The sequence below is a fragment of the Pleuronectes platessa genome, chromosome 6, assembly GCF_947347685.1.
Source record: "Pleuronectes platessa chromosome 6, fPlePla1.1, whole genome shotgun sequence".
NCBI lineage: Eukaryota > Metazoa > Chordata > Actinopteri > Pleuronectiformes > Pleuronectidae > Pleuronectes > Pleuronectes platessa.
In genome coordinates, this window is record NC_070631.1 from 19,682,591 (window position 1) to 19,705,084 (window position 22,494).

General features: G+C 43.4%; 1 protein-coding gene across 1 annotated transcript; it reads left to right on the top strand.

Moving 5' to 3' along the window:
- Positions 1-21,821, top strand: LOC128442286 (uncharacterized). Its single transcript, XM_053424681.1, has 23 exons — positions 1-228; positions 2,625-2,872; positions 3,522-3,554; positions 3,654-3,713; positions 4,040-4,175; positions 7,984-8,093; positions 8,188-8,232; positions 8,339-8,471; positions 8,588-8,691; positions 9,680-9,757; positions 9,838-10,042; positions 12,875-13,010; positions 13,272-13,493; positions 14,052-14,529; positions 17,017-17,091; positions 17,596-17,628; positions 17,728-17,787; positions 18,115-18,250; positions 20,992-21,101; positions 21,198-21,242; positions 21,352-21,484; positions 21,601-21,704; positions 21,796-21,821. Exons 2-23 carry the CDS (start codon positions 2,842-2,844, stop codon positions 21,819-21,821), a joined length of 2,493 nt encoding a protein of 830 aa, XP_053280656.1. The 5' UTR covers positions 1-228; positions 2,625-2,841.
- The last annotated feature ends 673 nt before the right edge of the window (positions 21,822-22,494 follow it).

Sequence of the window (22,494 nt, forward strand, 5' to 3'; positions counted from 1 at the left end):
TAGAAGTCATTCTGGTCTGGCTGGAAAAAACCTTCCGTTGCCAGGAAGATGAGTGCAGAAAACATCAAGAAACATGCAGTTGCATAAGACCAAGCACATTTTTTTCAAAGGGGCAGAGACAGTTCTCCACCAAGCACAATAAATACAGGTGAGGCTGTCCAGTCACCATCATTGCTTGGACGGGATCTTCCAAAACCATGCTCCACTTCCAACTCAGCACCACACTGTGTGAGTACACCTCTGTTGTGCAATAGTGCTTAAAAAGTGTTACCATAGAATGGTGTGCCTTTATGCACTCAATAAATTTGGTTATCAAAATTAAATATAAAACATTAATATTTAAAATATTAATATTACATCATAACTTTAATTGGTTAAAGTTCTCGCGGGGCACCACCCTTCATAGAAGGGAAAAGATAGCCAATTTATTGATTAAGATCAGTCTCATTTAGATCTAGTTCAATTAGAAATCTCAATATTTTACCATTAAAGATTATATAATGAACAGTGAAGGCTATGGAGTTCTTAACAGTGTTACTGTTGGCAAAATTCACTTATGCAATATTAATGAAATAACAATTGTGAAAGAAGAACATTTATTATGAACATAATAAAGTGTAAAACACAAATTACTAAACAATCAAACTAACTAATGACTAACTGACTAAATATGAGTGTATGTGTGAATGTAAATGTGGGGCCTCCCAAAATGGCTGACCAAATTTCACACCTTTCTAGAATGCTTTAAAAATGGTAGCTTATCCCCTAAGATAAGAGCCCCCCCCCCCCCCCCCCCCTTCTTCTGAGGTGGCTCTATGGGGGTGGGTTTAACCAGGTGGAGACTATGCGTGTGTCTGTGTAGATGTTAATCAGATAATGCAAGAGTCAGAGAGACCTACAAAGGAGCCCTGTGAAGGGCCTAACTAACAATTACTTTCAAATAACTTGTTGCCACAATATCACAACACATATCAAACTTATAAACACACACCGATCAAATAAACAGTCTTGCTTAGCGTAGTATAATTATTAAGCCCAGATTATGTTACCAGTCCGAGGGAAAGGGGAAAGAAGTTGCAGTCCAGTTGCAGTTCTGTGACGTCTCCTGGGTTTGTGGTCGTAGAGTTCTGCATCCGCGATTCTGTCGAGCCGTGTGCTCAGATGCTTGTTGAAGTTCTCCTGCAGGACATCGCGTCGCTACGAGGAGTTTTGTAGAGCTTGAAGGGCGAGGAGATTTCCTTGAGAGGGGTGAGCTGGGAGCCGCACCTCTGAACTCCGGTTGTGGGTTGGATAGAGAAGGAAGCTGGATCAGCCAGGCCCCCCCTTGGCGATGTAGGAGAGAGAGGCTGTAGCAGCCTTCCGTCCTTGGAGGGATGAGAGGAGAGAGAGCAGCCTTCCGCCCTCGGCGGGATGGAAGAAGAGACAAAGATTTTTGGGGAGACCTCCCCTTATATTGGCCCCGGTGACCTCACAGGTCTTGGACCAGAGTGACCAATAGGAGTGACCCTCGTGGTTCTTGACACCTTTGTGTGACATTGCCCAGATCACAGGAAATGCATTATCCTGTTACATCCTGGGAGACGGAGTTCCTTGACTGTCTTAAGACAAAGGGAACATGTGGCACTCTGGGAGACTGAGTTCACTCCAGAACATGCGGCTTGCTCCTTTCAAGTTTGACTGAAAGGAGGCCTGTGGTTTGCACAAAAACCATGTCCCAACACGCTCGTAGATTGCCATATTGCTGCCATCTCCTTTAATTGACTGACAGAGACCATTGCATTATTGCTGAAGAAGTTTAAACATGTACAATTTTAATTAACCATGAAACCAAAATAAAAACCAATTTTACACTGTAGTTAAGAATCCATTGATCCAAAAAGCTGAGGTGTTCTCAGGTGACTGGGAAATTTTCATTCTGACTGGTTTTTCTTAATAGTTCTATTTCCTGGACTGCAACCAACCAGTCTCTTTGAAGATCCATAGCAGTGACGGAAAGTCTTTAGTATCAATGAATCTAGCAGGAAGTCAAGGGATAAAATAGAGAGAGGTCAATAGGTGCTGCAGAGTCTTGCAAGAGCAACAATTTACCCAGAGCATATTGTTGCAAAATGAGAGAAATTGGTTTATTCGCAGAGTTATTTCTTCTGTTCCTTTTGAACAGTGAGACTCAGATCAAATCCTTTAAACAGTTCATTAAACTGTCAACCAGTTCCATTTAGAGTAGCAACTGACGGACATGTGACCTGTCACTGTTCCTCTTTCTAGGCTTGTGTGGTTTCTCCTTTTAATAGAAAGTTTCCAAGACAATCTCATCAAAGTCCTGATACTAATTACCATACAGTGTTTAAGTACTATAAGAGAAAGAAAAGGCATTTTGATGAAGCAGTCCAATGTGCTAATTATGGTAGTTTGATATATTCTCTTTGTTTTGTTTTGCTTATTTTACCTATTCTTGACATTTAAAATTGATGTAGAAAGTAAAAAATGGGAAATTAAATCTTCCTCCCCATTCTTTTTTCTCAGAATTCTAACTTTAAACTCAGAATTCTGAGAAAAAAGTCAGAATTCTGAGAAAAAAGTCAGAATTCAGAATTAAACTCAGAACTCACTTGCTTTTTCCACAGTGGCCCTAATCCTCTTTCGTAGAAGTCATTCTGGTCTGGCTGGAAAAAAACCTTCCGTTGCCAGGAAGATGAGTGCAGAAAACATCAAGAAACATGCAGTTGCATAAGACCAAGCACTTTTTTTTCGAAGGGGCAGAGACAGTTCTCCACCAAGCACAATAAATACAGGTGAGGCTGTCCCGTCACCATCATTGCTTGGACGGGATCTTCCAAAACCATGCTCCACTTCCAACTCAGCACCACACTGTGTGAGTACACCTCTGACCGACAACTAGAAGAATTTCGATGTGGGTTTTGTTTCTGCTCTTTCTTAAGAGGCTGGGAACTTTGTGATTGGAGTCGTTTCTCCTGAGGGAACATTTGATCCACACAATAAAGCCTGATGGAAGGGCTATATAGTGTTACTATATATTTCATACTTTCTGATCAATCAAAAAAATTTCAAAAGCGTTTCCCATTGACATGAATAATAAATGTTCTTTTACTACTAAAACTAATGTATTCTGCTTTTTGACCTATTGTACAGGTTTTTATTGTTGTTTTTTTTACAGTTTATGTGTTGTGTATCTTGTCGGTGTCTGTTATGCGTTTACAATGGTGGTCTATGGGGGCAGGTTATGAAGGTTATTGGTGTAAGCTGTTTTCCCTTGTTGCCCTAATGCTTTTTTGGGATGAAAACGTTTTCATCCATGTGCTTGTTGTTGTGCCAGGGTTGTAATTGTGTGTTTGTTTGGCACAAATGATTGGTGTGTCGCATTTTTTCTATTGTTTGTCTGGGAGCAGATTTTTTTTTAATCAATCCAAACCTAATTATCTTGGAGATTTTAAGTCAGTAACTTGGTAACTTATGCTTGTGTTTTTTTTCTGATACATTTTGACAATTTGTTTCTTTTCCAGTGCTGGCAACAATATGTTTGTTCCAGACAACAGGTAAACAAATGAGAGACTATGTTCTAACAATGAATTTATTTTTCTTTATGTGCCTTGGACACATTTCAATTTGTACTTTCATATCTGTTGTTTCAACAGTCTCCATAGAGACAGTCATCACCTGTGACAATGGCAGTATTGTCCAACGCTTGAGCTGCGGTATGAATTTCTATATCTTTGTGTCCACAATCAATACTACACTTGTTCTTGGAGGCCATAATAAACTAACTCAACTATTGTCCAGGCATTGACACCTTTCAGATGGTGCACATTAACAGTGGCTATTAATCTGCAAAGTAACTAAGTGTCTATTACCAATGTCACTGACCCCCAATTATTTTTTTTATGCAAACGTCATCATGATAATGAAACGTCTTATAACCTCATAAATTATGACCTTTACATTTTCTGCATGTTTTGACAAAATGTTTGAGAGACCATTTGTTTATTTAAATAGTTCATAGAGTGACTATATTTCATGACAGATACCGGAGTGGTCCGTGTTGACGCAGCTCTGTACGGACGTTCAAACCAGGAGACCTGCAGTGCGGGCCGACCTCCACAACAACTTGCCAATACAGGCTGTTCTCAAATGGGCACTGTGAATGTCTTGAAGAATAGGTACTCATTTCAATAACAACTGAATTTCCTGTCAAGAAAAATAGATTTATCTGTTCATCCTTATAAATGACTTATTTTAAATCAATATTCACGATTGAATGATCATGTTCAATAATTGTTTTCATTTTGTAAGATGTAGATGCTCTTTGGAATATAATTGTATAACCAACTGCTTTGATAGGATTTAAATAGGGAGGTACTGTAGGAATGAGGAAAGTGAATAATTCCATTATGGCAATACTCATGGTGGGAGGAAAGCCCCTTGAGCACCTTAAAGGATGAATTAATGGTGTGTATCCACAGCCTGGGTCGGCTCATCAGGAAGTAATGGTTGGAGTGTACTTACACTTCAGCCCACAGAAGGAGGAGTAATGATATTAATGTTGATGCACAATTGAGAAAGTTCTGCTCTAATGAAGATTTCCCTCCCACATTATGGGCCTGATCTTCAGAGATCCCAAATAAAGAGTGCTAAATACTACTAAATATCGACCACAGTCCTAACCACTGCAATTATTTTCCGGCTTTGTAAATCACATTGCGTGTGCTAAATTAAAGTATTTGCATCTCCTCCTCCCATTATTTTACGTACTCTGGTAAAAACGCCAGATTGAGAATTTTCATTAAGGCAAACGTACTAAATGGATAGCGCGTGTTATTCTGCACGCAATCCTCAGTGGTCACCGTTAGTAGATCAGTTTGCATGTTTTTTCCCGGTGAAATCAAGTTTGCACACGTTTTTTTCAGCGCAATCCTTCAGCAGTCCCTATGTGTACTGTAAATGTGTGTGAATGCTGCTGGCAGTGAGTTAACGGTTCAGTGTCACTGTGAGCTGTGAAAAAGATCTCAAGTTCTTTGAAAGCAGTGGCGGACTCAGGGGGGGGGCAGGGGGGGCGACCGCCCCCCCTCGTGCCTCCTTGGTTGAAAAAGCGCGCTAAAGTGCCGTAAAGAGTGGCGAATTACGAGAGAAAATCCGATAACGTGCTCAATGAGTGCCCTTCTAATGCCCTTACAGTGCCTACATGGTTGAAAAATTGCTCTCTAGAGTGGTGAATATGAGAGAAAGTGCCTTATTGGCTGCCCTTGACATAGGAAAACAATTATTGAGTGCCCTCTATGGTAACCCTTCATACAATGAATTATGATGATGTGCCCTCTAGAGCAAGAAAATCCGATCTAGAACAAGAAACTCCGATAACGTGCTCAATGAGTGCCCTTCTAATGTCCTTATAGTGCCTACATGGTTGTAAAAATGCCCTCTAGAGTGGTGAATACGAGAGAAAGTGCCTTATTGGCTGCCCTTTACATAGGACAAAAAGTATTGGGTGCCCTCTATGGTGCCCCTTCATACAATTAATTATGATGATGTGCCCTCTAGAGCAAGAATATGGCAAAACGAAAAAACATGTTGTGGTAAGATAATGAGGTGCAGACGTTCCACTCTTTGGTAGCTGACGAAAGGGGAATGAGAAAGAGGCGTTGCTTTCATGTGGCGTGCGTCGCTATAACGAACTGTAACATCGAGTGGTCCTGAAATCTGCATTGGATAACAAGTTTGCGATGTGACGGGAACAACAGGAAAGGAATTGGAGAATGTTGTAATGACACTCCTTGAGGAGAATGGACTGAAGTTGGAAGATGTCAGGGGCCAAGGCTACGATGGAGCTGCAAATATGAGTGGAAGCTACAAGGGTCTGCAGTCGCGAATTCAGAGCCATAATGACAAAGCTTTATACGTGCACTGCCATGCCCACTGTCTGAACCTGGTCTTGGTTGAGAGTGCCAAATCAAACCAGCATTTTGTTAGGTTTTTCAACTTAGTGGAAAGTCTATACACATTTTTTGCCGGATCTACAAAACGCCATGCTGCGCTTGTTAAAATGCAACAGTCCATGTACCCTGACCAAAGGGTCTGTGAATTGAAAAGGCTGTCTGACACAAGGTGGGCATGCAGAGAAGACGCTCTGAGGTCCCTGAAGAAGGTTCTTTCTGCCGTCGTTAAGCTGCTTCGGAACATGGCTGACAGTGATCCACCAGACGCTGCAGCAGGTGATGCCCGGATTCTCCTGCGTAGCATAGATTTTGAGTTCATTCTATGCATGGAGATTACCACACCCATTTTCAATGAGACTGCCATCGCATCTGCTTCACTGCAGAAGAAAGACCTTGACTTGACAACATCATACACCATTGTGGAGGGAGTTATACAGAGAGTAAAAGCAATGAGGAAGGATGAGGAGTTCAAGGTCCTTTTTTCAAAGGCAAAAGGGAACTCAGAGGCAGCAGGAATTGAGGTTCCAGATGAAATTCCTGGACAAGCGAGACGCAGAAAGGTACCCCAAAAGTACAAATACAGCACCAAATCTGCTACGGAGGACTACCAAGCCCAAGACCTGGAGGAGCACTACCGGGGAAAGGTTTTCTTTACCTTCCTTGATACACTCTCCCAGGAGCTACACCGGAGGTTCAAGGGGAAGGATGAGACACCAACTGGGTTAATTCTTTCAGGCCTTCACTGCCTTACCATCCCAAGTCACTGGAAAGGCATGACAAATGACAGAGTTGCTCGATCTGTCAAAGATGTATGCAGATTTTATGATGTGGAGGAAGAAAATGTTGTCACCGAGCTCAAGGTGTTCCACTCATCATATGCTCTTCCCCCCAGCAACGTGAAAGCTGTGTTAAAGTGCCTGAAAGACAATGATGTGCAATCAGTTTTCCCTGGTCTGACTTTGCTACTAAAAACATATGCAACAATCCCGGTGACAACTGCTTCAGTAGAGCGATCATTCTCTAAACTGAAGCTAATAAAAACCCAGCTCAGAAACCGATGTGGGGAAAGTAGGCTCTCGGATCTTCTGCTGCTTTCCATCGAAAGGGATATTCCAATTGACTATAACGAGGTCATTGACATCTACAAACACATGGCCAAAAGAAGAATTCTCCTATGACTCCACCACCCACCATCTCCGTCCCCTGACAACTAAGCTCCCAAATCATAGCTTTCATTGTCATTATCACATCTGTTTGTGAAATACATGTTTATAGTTCCCTCTGTGTTTTGCTGTGTTTGTTGAATAAATATTGTAAATGTTTTATAGTTTCCTGTGTGGTTTTATCATAGAGGTGTAGTTATAATTGTAATTGTCAGTACCACATCATTAATTACTTTTATCTAGATCTCCTTATAATTTAATGCTTATCTTAATCAAGGATGAGGACTATTTCATCATACATGATGCATCATAGCTTTTGCACGCTGGTGGGGGCCCGTGTTGGGCAGAATGTGCCCTTTTAATTTTTTCGCCCCTGCCCTTCAAACAGTCTGAGTCCGCCACTGTTTGAAAGAATAGACCATTCGACACCATATCATAAGAATTATAGGTTTTTACAATACATTAAGAACGACTACTCTGAGAAATTAACGCAGCAGATAAGGAGGGAAGATAAACGCTGTGGCTGTCTCCCATTTCAGGGCACACCTCCTTCTGAGGCTGCATCTGAAAGACAAAGGCGTCATAGCAGCATAACTTGGCTGTCCTATATCAAAGGCTCTTCAAAAATGCATCTTTCAATTCCTAAGCAATGCAGGTTCCATCAATAGCTGCCCTGTGGACACCATTTGCTGTGCGTTTGGTCTAGTTGTGACCATATTTTTTGAAAACTTTGAAAAATGATTCTTAACCAATGCACAATGAAATCTGGGATAGGTTGGGCAGGGAAGGATCCACCCGCCTGAGCAGTATCTGTCGCCTCACACCTTCCTGTGCTTTTTCTTTGTGCTAAAAAACACGCTCTTCTCCTAAAGGTGTGATGGCAAGAAGGTGTGTGAGATAAACACAAATATCGTCCATACCTCTGACCCCTGCTATGGAATCTACAAATATCTGGAGACCAGCTACACCTGTGTCCCAGCAAGTCAGTCACACATCTGCACATCTAACCAATCAACTCAAAGCTGTAAATACGTTTGGAATGTTGATGTCTAATGGGATTTGTGTTACTTTAACAGTTCGTGTTGTTGCATGTGAGGGGTCCTCGGCACGTTTGTCCTGTGGTGAGATTAAAACCAGTTTTCTACTTTGCATTTATGACGGTCAATGGTTGAGCTTTTTCGAAAATGACTTGCACTACTTATTTCTTCTCTACTTTCTTTGTGTCAGATGTTGGGCAGGTGATATTGGTGATAGGAGCTGACTACGGACGCCATGACCAGACTACCTGCTCCTACAAACGGACTGAAACTCAACTTAGGAATGTTGACTGCTCCGGGCCCACTAGCAAGGTTGCTGACAGGTACAGTTGTTCACCTTTTACTAAATACAGTATAATCATTTGCAGATGGAGAGGCTGTGATAACAAATATGAAAATGCATCACCTCCAAAACACATCTGTTCCTCTGCATCCACAGCTGTAATGGGAAAAACAGCTGTACTGTCGATGCAAGCAACAATGTGCATGGAGACACATGTGTAGGCACTTTCAAGTACCTGGGGGTGGCTTACCTGTGTGAATGTAAGTCCCTGTGTGTCTGAAGAGAATCTATAATACAACATTTGCAAAAGAAAAAAACTGCATGGTATGAAAAAAAGACGTTTAATAGCTAAATGATTGTTCTTAATTGAATATTTTTTTTCTTTTGCAGATCTTGTCACTCCTGTGTAGACTCTTGACATGTAAACATGCTGAAATTGCATCCCAATAAACATTTGCAGAATAAAATAAATGTGTCACCGTCTGATTTTGTCCACTGGCCTGAGAAAAATACTTGCATCACCCAGGTCTTTCCAGATGAGTATACTAGAACACCAATATGGTAGATTAAGACCCATACAGGTTGTTCATGTCACGACTATGGCGAGCACTGGGGAGGAAGATTTAATTTCCCATTTTTTACTTTCTAAAATCAATTTTAAATGTCAAGAATAGGTCAAATAAGTAAAAAGAATATATCAAACTACCATAATTAGCACATTGGACTGCTTCATCAAAATGCCTTGTCTTTCTCGTATAGTACTTAAACCCTGTATGGTAATTAATATCAGGACTTTGATGAGATTGTGTCGGAAACCTTCTATTAAAAGGAGAAACCACACAAGCCTGGAAAGAGGAACAGTGACAGGTCACATGTCCGTCAGCTGCTCCTCTAAGTGGAACTGGTTGACCAGAAGAGTTTACTTAACTCTCAACATTTCAAGTTTATCCACAAAATACCCCAAATACAAAACATACTCAGATTTAGTACGACTACTCCAAACATTTCAGCTTCTTTTGCGAAGTACATAAAATATCTTCCTCTGATAAAGTTAACATTTTCTTGGCTTTTTGAATTTATTCTCTGTATTAACTTGTTATTCTTGTAATGCAAAAGGAAAAGGTTCTTCCTGTCCTAAGTTTTCCCCTTGAGTGTCTTGAAACTAGTCTGATCATCTGATTACATTAACTCCAGTAATTTGAACACTTGCAGTCCCTCATGTTATTCACACATGTGTTGTTTGTTTAGCTTCCCCGATGGATAAGCAGAGAAGAGATGAGGACCCTGTCAAGCCCATTCCTCGACCCAGTACTACTCCCAGTCCATGTAAGATATGCATTTAAATCACATATTGTTAACAATCTGAGCTCCTTCTCCTTTAACACGTATCAATGCTCATGTCACAGCACCTGAAAGGGAGAGCATAAGACCAAGGCCACAGGGCAGAACACGACGGAACAGTATTCAGGTGAGCACCAATCGCAGAGTCTCCAACATCGACTCCGAAAAGCTGGAGAGACGATTCAAGACGCTCAACTTCATCGTTGAGAGGCGGTGGACTAGTGGCAGAAACTTGGACTATGTGCAGAAAAGATCTCTGGTTCGTCTTTGGTTCGACTCCACGGAGAAACAACAAAAAGACGAACCTGGATTGATCTGTCCAAAAAAAATCAAGAGGATTCTCCCTACCCTGTCTAGTGCCCCTGAGCAAGGCACCTTACTCCCCCAACATCTGCTCCCCGGGCGCCGTACATGGTCGCTCACTGCTCTGTGTGTCCTGCACCACATGGGTCAAAAGCAGAGGTTAAATTGCCCTACCTGTGCATGTCTGTGCATGTGTTTGGGACTAAGAAATGCATCTTAATCTTAATCTTAACCTGAAACAAAGAGTGAGAATAATTTACCACAGCCTCTGTGTATGAAACCACATGTGAAACCTTTTGTGTCGCTAACAGTCCTCTTCACATTTCAGCAAATCAAGCATGAGCTGTCAGCTTTGTCCAAGAAAGACCACTCATGCTATGACTGCTGTGTGGTTATCATGCTGTCCCATGGGACTGAGGTAAGAGCTGTGCTGCATTTTACCACCATAGTAATCGTTGTTGATAATATTTAAGAACAATTTATGATCAAAGTTGGTGCATCACCCTCAGATTACTCTCAAAACAGTCGGTAGGTGATTTGCTGGTGGACGAGGTGGGAAGTTATCATCTTAGAAAACCGAAATGACCCAAAAAATAAAATCCCAAATACCCTTTAGATTCGCCCAACCCCCCCCCCCCCCCCAGCCTGCCATCCCATACGAGAGACGGGGGGCTGTGTGTACAGATATAGATTTTGTGTGTAATGGAGAACATTCTATATTTAGAGCTGCTATCTAAATTGTTGGATCCGCAGAAATGGTAGAAAATGGTACTGAACTGAAAAAAAGGAGGATGCCTCGCTCTCTCCCTCTCTCTCCCACTCAAACACACTGACAACCTGTCAGATTGATGATCAGCAGCTCCAGGAGGAAATCCTACCAGTGTCAAAATCATTATGGATGTTTTAACAGCTAGTTAAAACATCCATGATGATTTTATCGTCCTCTGAGTTAGGAAGGATCCAGTATAAACTTGGTAGATACCACTTTCGATTTGCACGTTCACACAAGAAGCATAGCGTTTTCGACTGCACCAGAGATACACCCCCCTGTAATTTTCACCCCACGTTTGGTTAAAGACCAGCCCCAGTAAAAAATAACAAAATGCCTGCTGCAAAAAAAGTAATGTGAACAATAAAGGATTGATTAATGTTGCTGCTTTCTGTGAGTCATCGGAAATTTTCACCAGCATACCTCATGTCACAGTCTGGTCATTTTATGCAAACAGTGAGCGTAGCAATAAGTGAGATACAATGTGATTCCACAGCTGCTACACTGTCAGGGGGTAGAACCATGAGAGAGGAGACATCCAACTCACCAGCAGTGGCAACTCTTAAAACAACAACTGTATTGTATTCTGTATGAGCACAAATTGTGTTATTTGATGTGCTACCTCTGAGTTGTGACTAACGGAGCTGGTCTCACTCACTGCACTTTACCCTGATCTCCAGTAGAGGGTGTTTGTGTGTCACAGAGTAATCACCATCTCACAGATACTGTTTAAGTAGCCTCTATGTGTATTGTGGTTCCCTCCGCTACCACCAGGGGGCTTAATGGAATTGAAAATGGTTGCATTTTGTTTGCAGTTCAGTGACCTCACAACAACACATATGCGTTCTACTCTGGAGCTAAGTCTATTCTCAGGTTCTCTGGTAGAGTGTTCCAGCTGCTTGTTTTGCTGTGATTTAACCCTTGTGTTGTCCCTGCTTCCCCATGCTGTTGGCTGTGAGCGTTTGGGTAGCGATTTGACTAACGCTTGTTTGCGATACCCTGCTTCAAACACACAGACGCACGCGCACACGCACAGCCCACCACACATCAGCTCGCGCACGAAGGGCAATAGAAAAGCGAACAGCCCTTGCAGATGTATTTGTCACACCCGCTCCAAGTTGCGTGCCGGTGTGACGTAGGACCCCTGGGATGCCCGCGTTGGCGAGTCTCATCGACCTGGGTCTGAGACCCGAAGGCTCGCGCTGAGGGGCTTGCGCGGCCGGTCGCGTTGAGGACCATCTCTCCCATCGGCGTCCCCGTGACCCTGAGAATCGCGGAGCCGGGCCTGTCCGGTTTCCCGCGTCGTGTCCTCGAGCCTGTTCTTGCTCCATGATGAGAAGGAGAAGAAGAAGAAGAAGAAGAAGAAGAAGAAGAAGAAGAAGAAGGAGAAGAAAAGAAACACATTTTTATTATTTCTCTTATAGCTGAACGACTCGCGAGGCTGGACCGACCCGGCTGCCAGTGTCGTGCACTCGAGACTGTTCTTGCTCGGTGATGAGAAGGAGAAGAAGGAGAAGGAGAAGGAGAAGGAGAAGGAGAAGAAAAAGAAGACTCGTGCGCAGTAATAATAATAAAAAAGAAACACATTTTTATTATTTCTCTTATAGCTGCAAGACACACGCAAAGACGTAGGGCCGATGTGACATGAGGCCGGTCGCTTGTCGGTCGGGGTCCCCGTGCGTGACCCTTACACTCGCGACGTTAGACCGACCCGGCTCCCTCCGTTGCGTAATGGAACCTGTCCCTGCTTTCAAACGCACGCGCACACGTGCACACGCACAGCCCACCACACATCAGCACGCGCAAGAAGGGCAATAGAAAAGGGAACAGCCCTTGCAGATGTATTTGTCACACCCGCGGCACTTTGTGTGAGTTTTACAGTCCTTGTTCCTGGGGCATATCTGACACCTCTTCCTCTTGCTCGCGGCGAGCGGGGCCGCGGTGGCCGCGACGGCCAGGGCTAGACTGGAGGCCGGACGCTGGGGTTGTTGCTGTTGCTGTCGTTGTTGCTGTCTTTGTTCTTGTCGCAGCGGGACTAGGGCCGGAGGGGCAGCCGGACGCTCGGGCCGAGCGTCGTCTCAGTCGCTGTCATCGTCTCTCGGCTCGGCGGCGGCTGCGGCGGCCGCGGCCACTTTCACGGCCTTCACGACCGCGGCGGACGCCTCGGTGCGTGGAACGCGCTCCGGCCGCGCGATGTAAGGCGCCACGAGAGCCTTTCCTAGCCGCTCGAGGAACACCCTGCGCTTGTTCCGCTTGCCCGGCATCCAGTCGGGGTTGACCTCTCGCCATATTACAAAGGCGTTGTAGGAAGAGACGTCGAGGATGTTGTGGAAGACGACCAGGGGCCAGCGCGCGGTCATCCTCCTGCAGCTGTACGTTCCGATCACCTTGTCCAGGTTGTCCACGCCTCCTTTGTTGCGGTTGTAGTCCAGGACGACGACCGGTTTGCCGTCCGCGCGGTCGCTGACGTTGGCCTCCGAGTGCCGCGTGCTCAGGAGCACCACGTTCCTGTTTTTCTTCCTCGGGACGTACGACACCAGAGTGGCGGCGGGCGTGAAGGCGAACACGGAGGAGAACGCCGCTCGTCCCTTGACCGCGAGCAGCCGGGGCGGGAGCTCGGGCTTGTTCTTCCGAACCGTGCCGACCACGGTGACGTTCCTCTCCAGGAGGTGCCGCGCGAGTTCGTAGGAGGTGAAGTAATTGTCGCACGTGACGTTGCGCCCGCTCAGTCCCTCCGTGATGTTGAGCACGACCTGCAGCCCCAGGTTCCTCTCCGGACGCCCAATGCTCGGCTTTCCGGTGTAGACTTGCATCTTCCAAGCGTAGCTTGATCTGGCGTCGCACGCCACCCACGACTTGATCCCGTATTTCGCCGGCTTGCTGGGCATGTACTGTCGGAAAGGACACCGGCCTGGCGCGAGTGAGCGCGTGTGTGTGAGTGCGTGTGTGTGAGCGTGTTGTGGGGGGGGGGGGGGACGACGACGACAAACATGAATATCGACAATATCTTCAGAGAAGAAGAAGAAGAAGAAGAAGAAGAAGAAGAAGAAGAAAAAGAAGAAGAAGAAGAAAGCTCAGAGTCGCCAGGTGCATACAGGCGGACAACCGACGAGGCCACGTAACATAACGCAGTGACTAAAAATACACAACCAAAAATGAATTGTAAAGAACAGAATGACAAAAAGAATAACCTCTGAACGGAACCAGTTGCTCGTCCACGGTCACTTCGGGCCCCGGGTTGTAGAGGAGCGGCAGCCTCACCGCCCAAGCGTCCCAGACCTCTCGCACGGCCGCCAATTTGTCGGAGGCGCGTCTCTCGCGTCTCGTCTCGCGGTCGTCGAATCGCAGCAGTCTGGAGTACGTGTGAAAGACCTTCAGGGGCATCGTGGCGCGGAATATCGCGCGGCCGCTCTCGGCGTCCCACAGGCTGGCGGCTGCCTCGCCCCGGGACCTGTACACGCCCGCCAAGATCAGCAGCCCCACGTAGGCGCGCAGGTCCGTCGCGTCCATCCCTTTCCAGCCGTTGCCGTATTTCCGACGACCCTCCAGATTAGTCATCACCAGGACGATGTTCTCTACCGTCGGCGTGACGAACAGGCCGAACGTCGAGACCGCGTCGCTGACGCCGGACGTCGCATGCGTCGTGGGACCCGGGTAAGGGACCCCGACGGGCAGAGCGGAGGACGTAGATGAGGAGGCGGAGCGGCCCTCTCGGTGGTACGCCGTCGAGGACCATGATATTTCTCCGTTTTTGGACAGGAAGGTCTCTCTTTCCACGTGTCCTCCTTCTTCTCCTGCTCCTTCTCCTTCTTCTCCTTCTTCTCCTTCTACTCCTTCTTCTCCTTCTTCTTCTTCTTCTTCTTCTTCTTCTTCTTCTTCTTCTGCCGAGGATGTGCACGATGAGGACTCTGCCGCAGCGGGGTCACGCACCGGGTCGTAGTCGTCGTCGACGCAGTCGTCGGTGTCTTCTTCATCTTCTTCTTCGTCTTCTTCTTCGTCTTCTTCTTCGTCTTCCTCGTCTTCTTCGTCTTGGTCCTCTGCCTGTTCAGAGGATTGTCGCCAGGAGAACAGCTGTTGGAGAACCAGGTCTCTGGTGAAACGCTCTTGACGTGACATCACGTGACCTCGTCAGGGACAACGGCACGGTGTTGTACCGACTTGTACCACGGATGCATTGTTAGTAACGCCCTTCTCTCCGAGCGGCAAAGACGTAGGGCCTGTAGCACGTCGGCCGGGGTCCCGGTGACCCGAGGGCACGCGCCGCAAGCATCCCCGGCTGCCAGCGGCGCGTACTCGAGCCTGTTGTTGCTCGGTGATGCGAACGACAAGAAGAAGAAGAAGAAGAAGAAGAAGAAGAAGAAGAAGAAGAAGAAGAAGAAGAAGAAGAAAATGAGGTGGCACACATTTTTTCAAAAAATGATTTGTATTGCTGCACGCCACGCACAAAGACGGGAGACTGTCACACACACACAAACACATGCTGGGTCAACCAGACCCTGGGACAACACAAGGGTTAAGACGTCCTTATAGCCTGAATTGATTTAAAAAAAAATAATAAACCTGTGTCACCAAATAAGGAAAAAGTACAAAGCAGCAAATAGTTGTGTTTCAAATCAGATGCTGTCACAGATGTTGCTGCAGTAAATTGAAAACCTCACATTAAAAATAACATTAAAATAGTTAAGTCTCTTACAATGTATTAGCTATTCCGTTTGAATGATTATTATGGGGTGTTGTTGGTGGTAAATCCTGTAATAAAGTAATTGAACCTGATGTACTACAGAGTTATTCAGGGATAAGTTATTAATTCTTAACTTTATATGTATATTTTATTCTGTTTTACAGTACCATTCTCAGTCAGTTCAGTGGATTCAGTCATTCATCGTAAATGCATGTTCATGCTGAAGATGTGAATGTACTGATGCTCATCATCACTCAATTCTATATAAAGAGCCAAGAACTGTTTACAGCATCTGCATTCACTCTCTTACTGCCGTGGATAAAATGGTCTCAGTGGTTCACAACATTTTAACATCCAACAATCTCCAACAGAGGATAACGTAATACTTTAATACTGAGTATTTACCGTTTGTATCCCTTATTGTAATCACAGTGAATTTCCTTTCTATTTTAAAAATCATTATTTAATTGGAAACTGTAAAGCTAGCTCAACGAAATACTGCATGCTTGAAACACCGTGTGGAGGTAATTGTCTTGTCACTCTCATGTTGTCCTCTATCATAAGGAAATGACCTGCAATTTTGAAAAAGCTACACGTCACAAAGGCAGTGGAAAGGTATCAAGTGACATTTCCTGGTTCCTACCTTGTCTTCATTTAATATTAGGGTGTGTTTCATTCAAACAGGTTTCTTGAAAGGCAACTCTTTACAGACCATGAGAAAGAAACTAATGCTCTTTCTATTCAATTCAATACAGTTTTAATTGTATTGTGCCCAATCATAATATATATTATCTCAAGGTGCTCTACATAGAAGGTCTTAAAAACTATAGAGAAATCCAACAGTTTCCACAATGAGCAAACAGTTTGGCGACTGTGGAGAAAGAAATGGAGAGGAGAGGGGAGATGGGTGGAAAAGAGGGGAGAGAAGAGAGTTTAAAAAGTAGTTCATGATTTGGCATATTATATATATACAGTGAGTAGTGGGTGACACGTCCTGAGAAAAGATGTTTCTCAGTTTGTACAGAGAGGTTAAAAATATACAAACATAACAACATATTTCAACTCTGTGATGCCCGTAAATTTCTATTTAGCTACCATCTCTTTTTAAATTCGCTGACAGAGACCATTGCATTATGGCTGCACCTGTTTAAACATGTAAAATGGAAAAAAAAAGAAACCAAAATAAAAAACAATTTGACACTAGTAAAGAATCTAATGCTCCATAAAGCTGTCGTGTTTTCGAAAAGTGGCTGTGAAAGGGGACTCCTTCAACGAAGAAAGACTCGAGATTCTAAGGCCTGCATGGGGGAGGAAAGGCGATTAGACAGAGATATCATTGAGGTCATTCTGGTCTGGCTGGAAAAACCTCCCTTGAGCAGGAAGATGAGTGCAGAAATCATCAAGAAACATGCAGTTGCATAAGACCAAGCATTGTTAGTTGCTCACAGGGGCAGAGACAGGTCTCCACCAAGCACAATAAATACAGGTGAGGCTGTCCCATCACCATCATTGCTTGGACGGGATCTTCCAAAACCATGCTCCACTTCCAACTCAGCACCACACTGTGTGAGTACACCTCTGACCGACAACTAGAAGAATAACGATGTGGGTTTTGTTTCTGCTGTTTCTTAAGAGGCTGGGAACTTTGTGATTGGAGTCGTTTCTCCTGAGGGAACATTTGATCCACACAATAAAGCCTGATGGAAGGGCTATATAGTGTTACTATATATTTCATACTTTCTGATTGAACCATAATTTTGTCGAAAGCGTTTCCCATTGAAATGAATAAATAAATGTTATTTTACCACTAAAACTACTGTATTCTGCTTTTTGAACTATTTTACTTTTTTTTTTTTTTTTTAAGTTTATTTTTCGTTGTGTGTGTCTGTTTTGGGTTTAATATGGTGGTCCATGGGGGCAGGTTATGAAGGTTATTGATAACTAGCTTGCTACCAGTTGGTCGTAAGCTGACTTCCCATGAAAATGTGTGTTGCATTTTAAGTAAGTAACTTTGTAACTTATGCTTGTGTTTTTTTTCTGATACATTTTGACAATTTGTTTCTTTTCCAGTGCTGGCAACAATATGTTTGTTCCAGACAACAGGTAAACAAATGAGAGACTATGTTCTAACAATTTATTTATTTTTCTTTATGTGCCTTGGACACATTTCAATTTGTACTTTCATATCTGTTATTTCAACAGTCTCCATAGAGACAGTCATCACCTGTGACAATGGCAGAAATGTCCAACGCTTGAGCTGTGGTATGAATTTTCTATATCTTTGTGTCCACAATCAATACTACACTTGTTCTTGGAGGCCATAATAAACTAACTCAACTATTGTCCAGGCATTGAAACCTTTCAGATGGTGCACATTAACAGTGGCTATTAATCTGCAAAGTAACTAAGTGTCTATTACCAATGTCACTGACCCCCAATTATTTTTTTTATGCAAACGTCATCATGATAATGAAACGTCTTATAACCTCATATATTATGACCTTTACATGTTCTGAATGTTTTGACAAAATGTTTGAGAGACCATTTGTTTATTTAAATAGTTCATAGAGTGACTATATTTCATGACAGATACTGGAGTGGTCCGTGTGGACGCAGCCCTGTACGGACGTTCAAACAGGGAGACCTGCAGTGCGGGCCGACCTCCACAACAACTTGCCAATACAAGCTGTTCTCAAATGGGCACTGTGACTGTCTTGAAGAATAGGTACTCATTTCATTAACAACTGAATTTCCTGTCGAGAAAGATGACTAAGTTTGAATGTATATTCAGGATTGAATGATCAAGTTCAATAATTGTTTTCATTTTGTCAGATATAGATGCGCTTTGGAATATAATTGTGTTACCAACTAATTTTATAGGAGTTAAATAGCGAGGTACTGTAGGAATGATATTAATGTTGATGCAAAATTGAGACAGTTCTACTCTAATGAACATTTCCCTCCCACATTATGGGCCTGATACTGATCCCAAATAAAGAGTGCTAAATTGCGTGTGCATTAGAACGGATTGCGCGTTTGGTTGGTGGGTGCGTTTTGCGGGTGATCCTATAAAAATTATTGTTCAAATGATAACAGGTGCAAACATGGTATAGTGGCATTTGAATTTAATCAAGTTTTTGCAAGCGTTACTGGTTTGCGCCCTGGAGCATGACGGTAGAACAGAGTGACCGCAAGCTCAAAGGGAAATGAAGTGGCCATGGAGCTGGAGGTGTTAGTGGAAGATGCAAAAAACATGTAGAGATGCCTCTGGCCAATAGTGAGCAGCAGGAACAGTTCACTTTCTGTGGCACGGGCGCTCAGGCGCACACGTGGCAGCTGGTCAGCGCTGTACACGAGCAGAAAAAAACTCGTTCTCTCCGTCCACCTTCCTGCCGTCTCCTCCTCGCCAGAATAACGGCAGCCAGATATAGAATTTTCATTAAGGCAAACGTACTAAATGAACAGCGCGTGTTATTCTGCACGCAATCCTCAGTACTCAACGTTAGTGGATAAGTTTGCATGTTTTGTTGCGGGTGAAATCCAATTTGCACACGTTTTTACGCTCGCAAACCTTCAGCAGGGCAGTCCCTATGTGTACTGTAAATGTGTGTGGATGCTGCTGGCAGTGAGTTAACGGTTCGGTGTCACTGTGAGCTGTGAAAAATACCACAAGTTCTTTGAAAGAATAGACCATTCGACACCATATCATAAGAATTATAGGTTTTTAAAATACATTAACAATGAATACTCTGAGAAATTAACGCAGCAGATTAAGAGGGAAGATGCCCATTGATTGTTGGTAGAGATAAAGGCTGTGGCTGTGTTCCATTTCAGGGCGCACGTCCTTCTGAGGCTGCATTTGAAAGACGAAGGCGTCATAGCAGCATAACTTGGCTGCCCTATACTAAAGGCTCCTCAAAACTACCTCATTCCATTTCTGAGCAGTGTAGACTCCATCAATAGCTGTATCCCAACACAGGGCCCGGCGCCTTTGAAAGACGTGGTCTATCCTGCCCAAGAAGGAGGTGGTGTTCATGAATTTGGACACGACAGGGACGTTTTAATGCCCCGTGGATACCACTTGTTTGAGTTTGGTCTCGTTGTTTTTGCATCACTTTGCAAAAACAAATTCTTCACCAACAGTGTTAATTTTGGCAGATATTTTTGATTTAGTCTTAGTCTTAGTCTTTTGACGAAAATGCATATTAGTTTTAATCACATTCAGTCATTTTTATCCTTCTTAGTTTTAGTCTAGTTTTAGTCGACGAAAATGAATTACATTTTAGTCTAGTTTTACTCACATTTAGAAGCCACATTAAACTCCTTTTCTTCCCTTGTCAGGCCCAGGGACCCTGTGTTGTGTCTAAAACTGCAAAATAGTCTAGCTTGCAGTACTTCGGCTGTCCATTAGATATCCCTACCAGCATAGGTCTATAGCAGGGGTCGGCAACCTTTACTTTCAAAAGAGTAATTTTGCCCCCTCTTCCCCCAAATAAAATTTGTCTGGAGCCGCAAAACATATTTGACAAAAAAGCTAATACAGTTTAATATAAAGTTATACTATACTAAACTATAGTTTGTTGCATTTACGAAATTATAGAACGACAATAAAGAAATCTCTTGACATTTTATTGCTGTTTGTACCTGTTACAACAAAGGAAAACACAGAACACTTATGAAGAGAAGAAAATACACAGGCAAGTGTAGGCCTACTTTGAAATAAATTAAACACAGAACTTTGTAGGGCTATTTGAATAAGAAGTACCCTATTTTGAAATAAATAAAAACATATAGCTGCAGCCTAATAGCTTAAAAATATATATTTAGTTTTAAATGCGAAAACAAAAAGCGAGAGCAGGTCAGACTGGAGGCGAACACAGAAACTGAAGCTCGATACAAACCAACTGCAGCTTCTGCTCTGATCAAGAAGCTGCTGCGCTGATCTCTGAGCAGCTGAGACCAGAGAAACTGTGTTTTCACTGTTTCCATAGTTAAGAAGCAGCCAGTTCACGTGAACGAGCTCTGGTCTTGTGAGCGGGGGGCGGAGCCTCGGGACCGGTGCGCTATCTGGGGCGCACACACACACACACACACACACACAGACACACACACTCACTCGCCCGCTCCTGATACTTCATGACGGCCTGATACAATGATGTTTAAATAAATTATTGTGACTTAGTCAACCACCAACATTTTCGTCTCGTCTCGTCAACGAAATAGATTTAGTCATAGTTTTTATTTTCAAAGAATCGTCTTCGTCTCGTCTTCGTCATGGAAAAAAGATCGTTAACGAATATTTTTCGTCATCGTTTTCGTCAACGAAATTAACACTGTTCACCAATGCACGATGACTTCTGGCATAGGTTGGGCAGGGAAGGATCCACCCGCCTGAGCAGTATCTGTCGCCTCACACCTTCCTGTGCTTTTGCTTTGTGCTAAAAAAAACACGCTCTTCTCCTAAAGGTGTGATGGCAAGAAGGTGTGTGAGATAAACACAAATATCGTCCGTACCTCTAATCCCTGCCCTGGAATCCACAAATATCTGGAGACCAGCTACACCTGTGTCCCAGCAAGTCAGTCACACACCTGCACATCTAACCAATCGCAACTCAAAGCTGTAAATACGTTTGGAAGTGTGATGTCTAATGGGATTTGTGTTACTTTAACAGTTCGTGTTGTTGCATGTGAGGGGTCCTCAGCACATTTGTTCTGTGGTGAGATTAAAACCAGTTTTCTATTTTGCATTTATGACGGTCAATGGATGAGCTACGTATATCGAAATGACTTGCACTACTTATTTCTTTTCTACTTTCTTTGTGTCAGATGTTGGGCAGGTGATATTGGTGATAGGAGCTGACTACGGACGCCATGACCAGACTACCTGCTCCTACAAACGGACTGAATCTCAATTTAGGAATGTGGACTGCTCCGGGCCCACTAGCAAGGTTGCTGAAAGGTACAGTTGTTCAGCTTTTACTAAATACAGTATAATCATTTGCAGATGGAGAGGCTGTGATAACAAATATGAAAATGCATCACCTCCAAAACACATCTGTTCCTCTGTATCCACAGCTGTAATGGGAAAAACAGCTGTACTGTCCATGCAAGCAACAGAGTGCATGGAGACACATGTGGAGGCACTTACAAGTACCTGGGGGTGGCTTACCTGTGTGAATGTAAGTCGCTGTGTGTCCGGAGAGAATCTATAATACAATGTTTAAAGGCTAAATGATTGTTTTTAATTGAATATTTTTTTTCTTTTTGCAGATCCTGTGCAGACTCCTTACATGTAAACATTCTGAAATTACATCACAATAAACATTTGCAGGATAAAATAAATGTGTCGCCGTCTGATTTTGGCCTGAGGAAAATACTTGAATCACCCAGTTCCTTCCAGATGAGTACACTAGAATACCAATATGGTATATTTAGGCCCTGAACAAGTTAAAATCATAACTATTATAACTGTTTACTGCAAATAATTCTTCGACCAGCAGCTAAACATCTGCTGCAGAGGAAGGGAGTGTGTGGTTCCAATGTAACAAAGCTAAAATCACACTCGGTATACAGCACATTGCCCCTCTAAAGACAAACAATCCTAAATACAGCACGTTGTTTAAAGCAAGATCCATTATATCCTGAGTTATTGACTAAAAAGCCCTATGGTGCAATGTGAAGGAAAGTGATAATACATTCCTGGATCGGCACCAAAGATTTAATGGATTCTGTGCCGGCCCAAATTCAGATGGATTCAGCTGTTTATGCCTAATCCTGCTGACAGAACACAGTTGAATAATGTAGAATGAGTGAAAACAGAAGCATTTAAGAGTTTATTCAGCCAGAAATTAACTGCTGCTGCTTAAAGGGAAAATACCAGGTGTTGATGAAGAGATGTAAAATAACTTTTAGTAATATGAATATCAATGTTGGGTTGTCTGTTTGTAAATAATACAAAAATAACAGTAT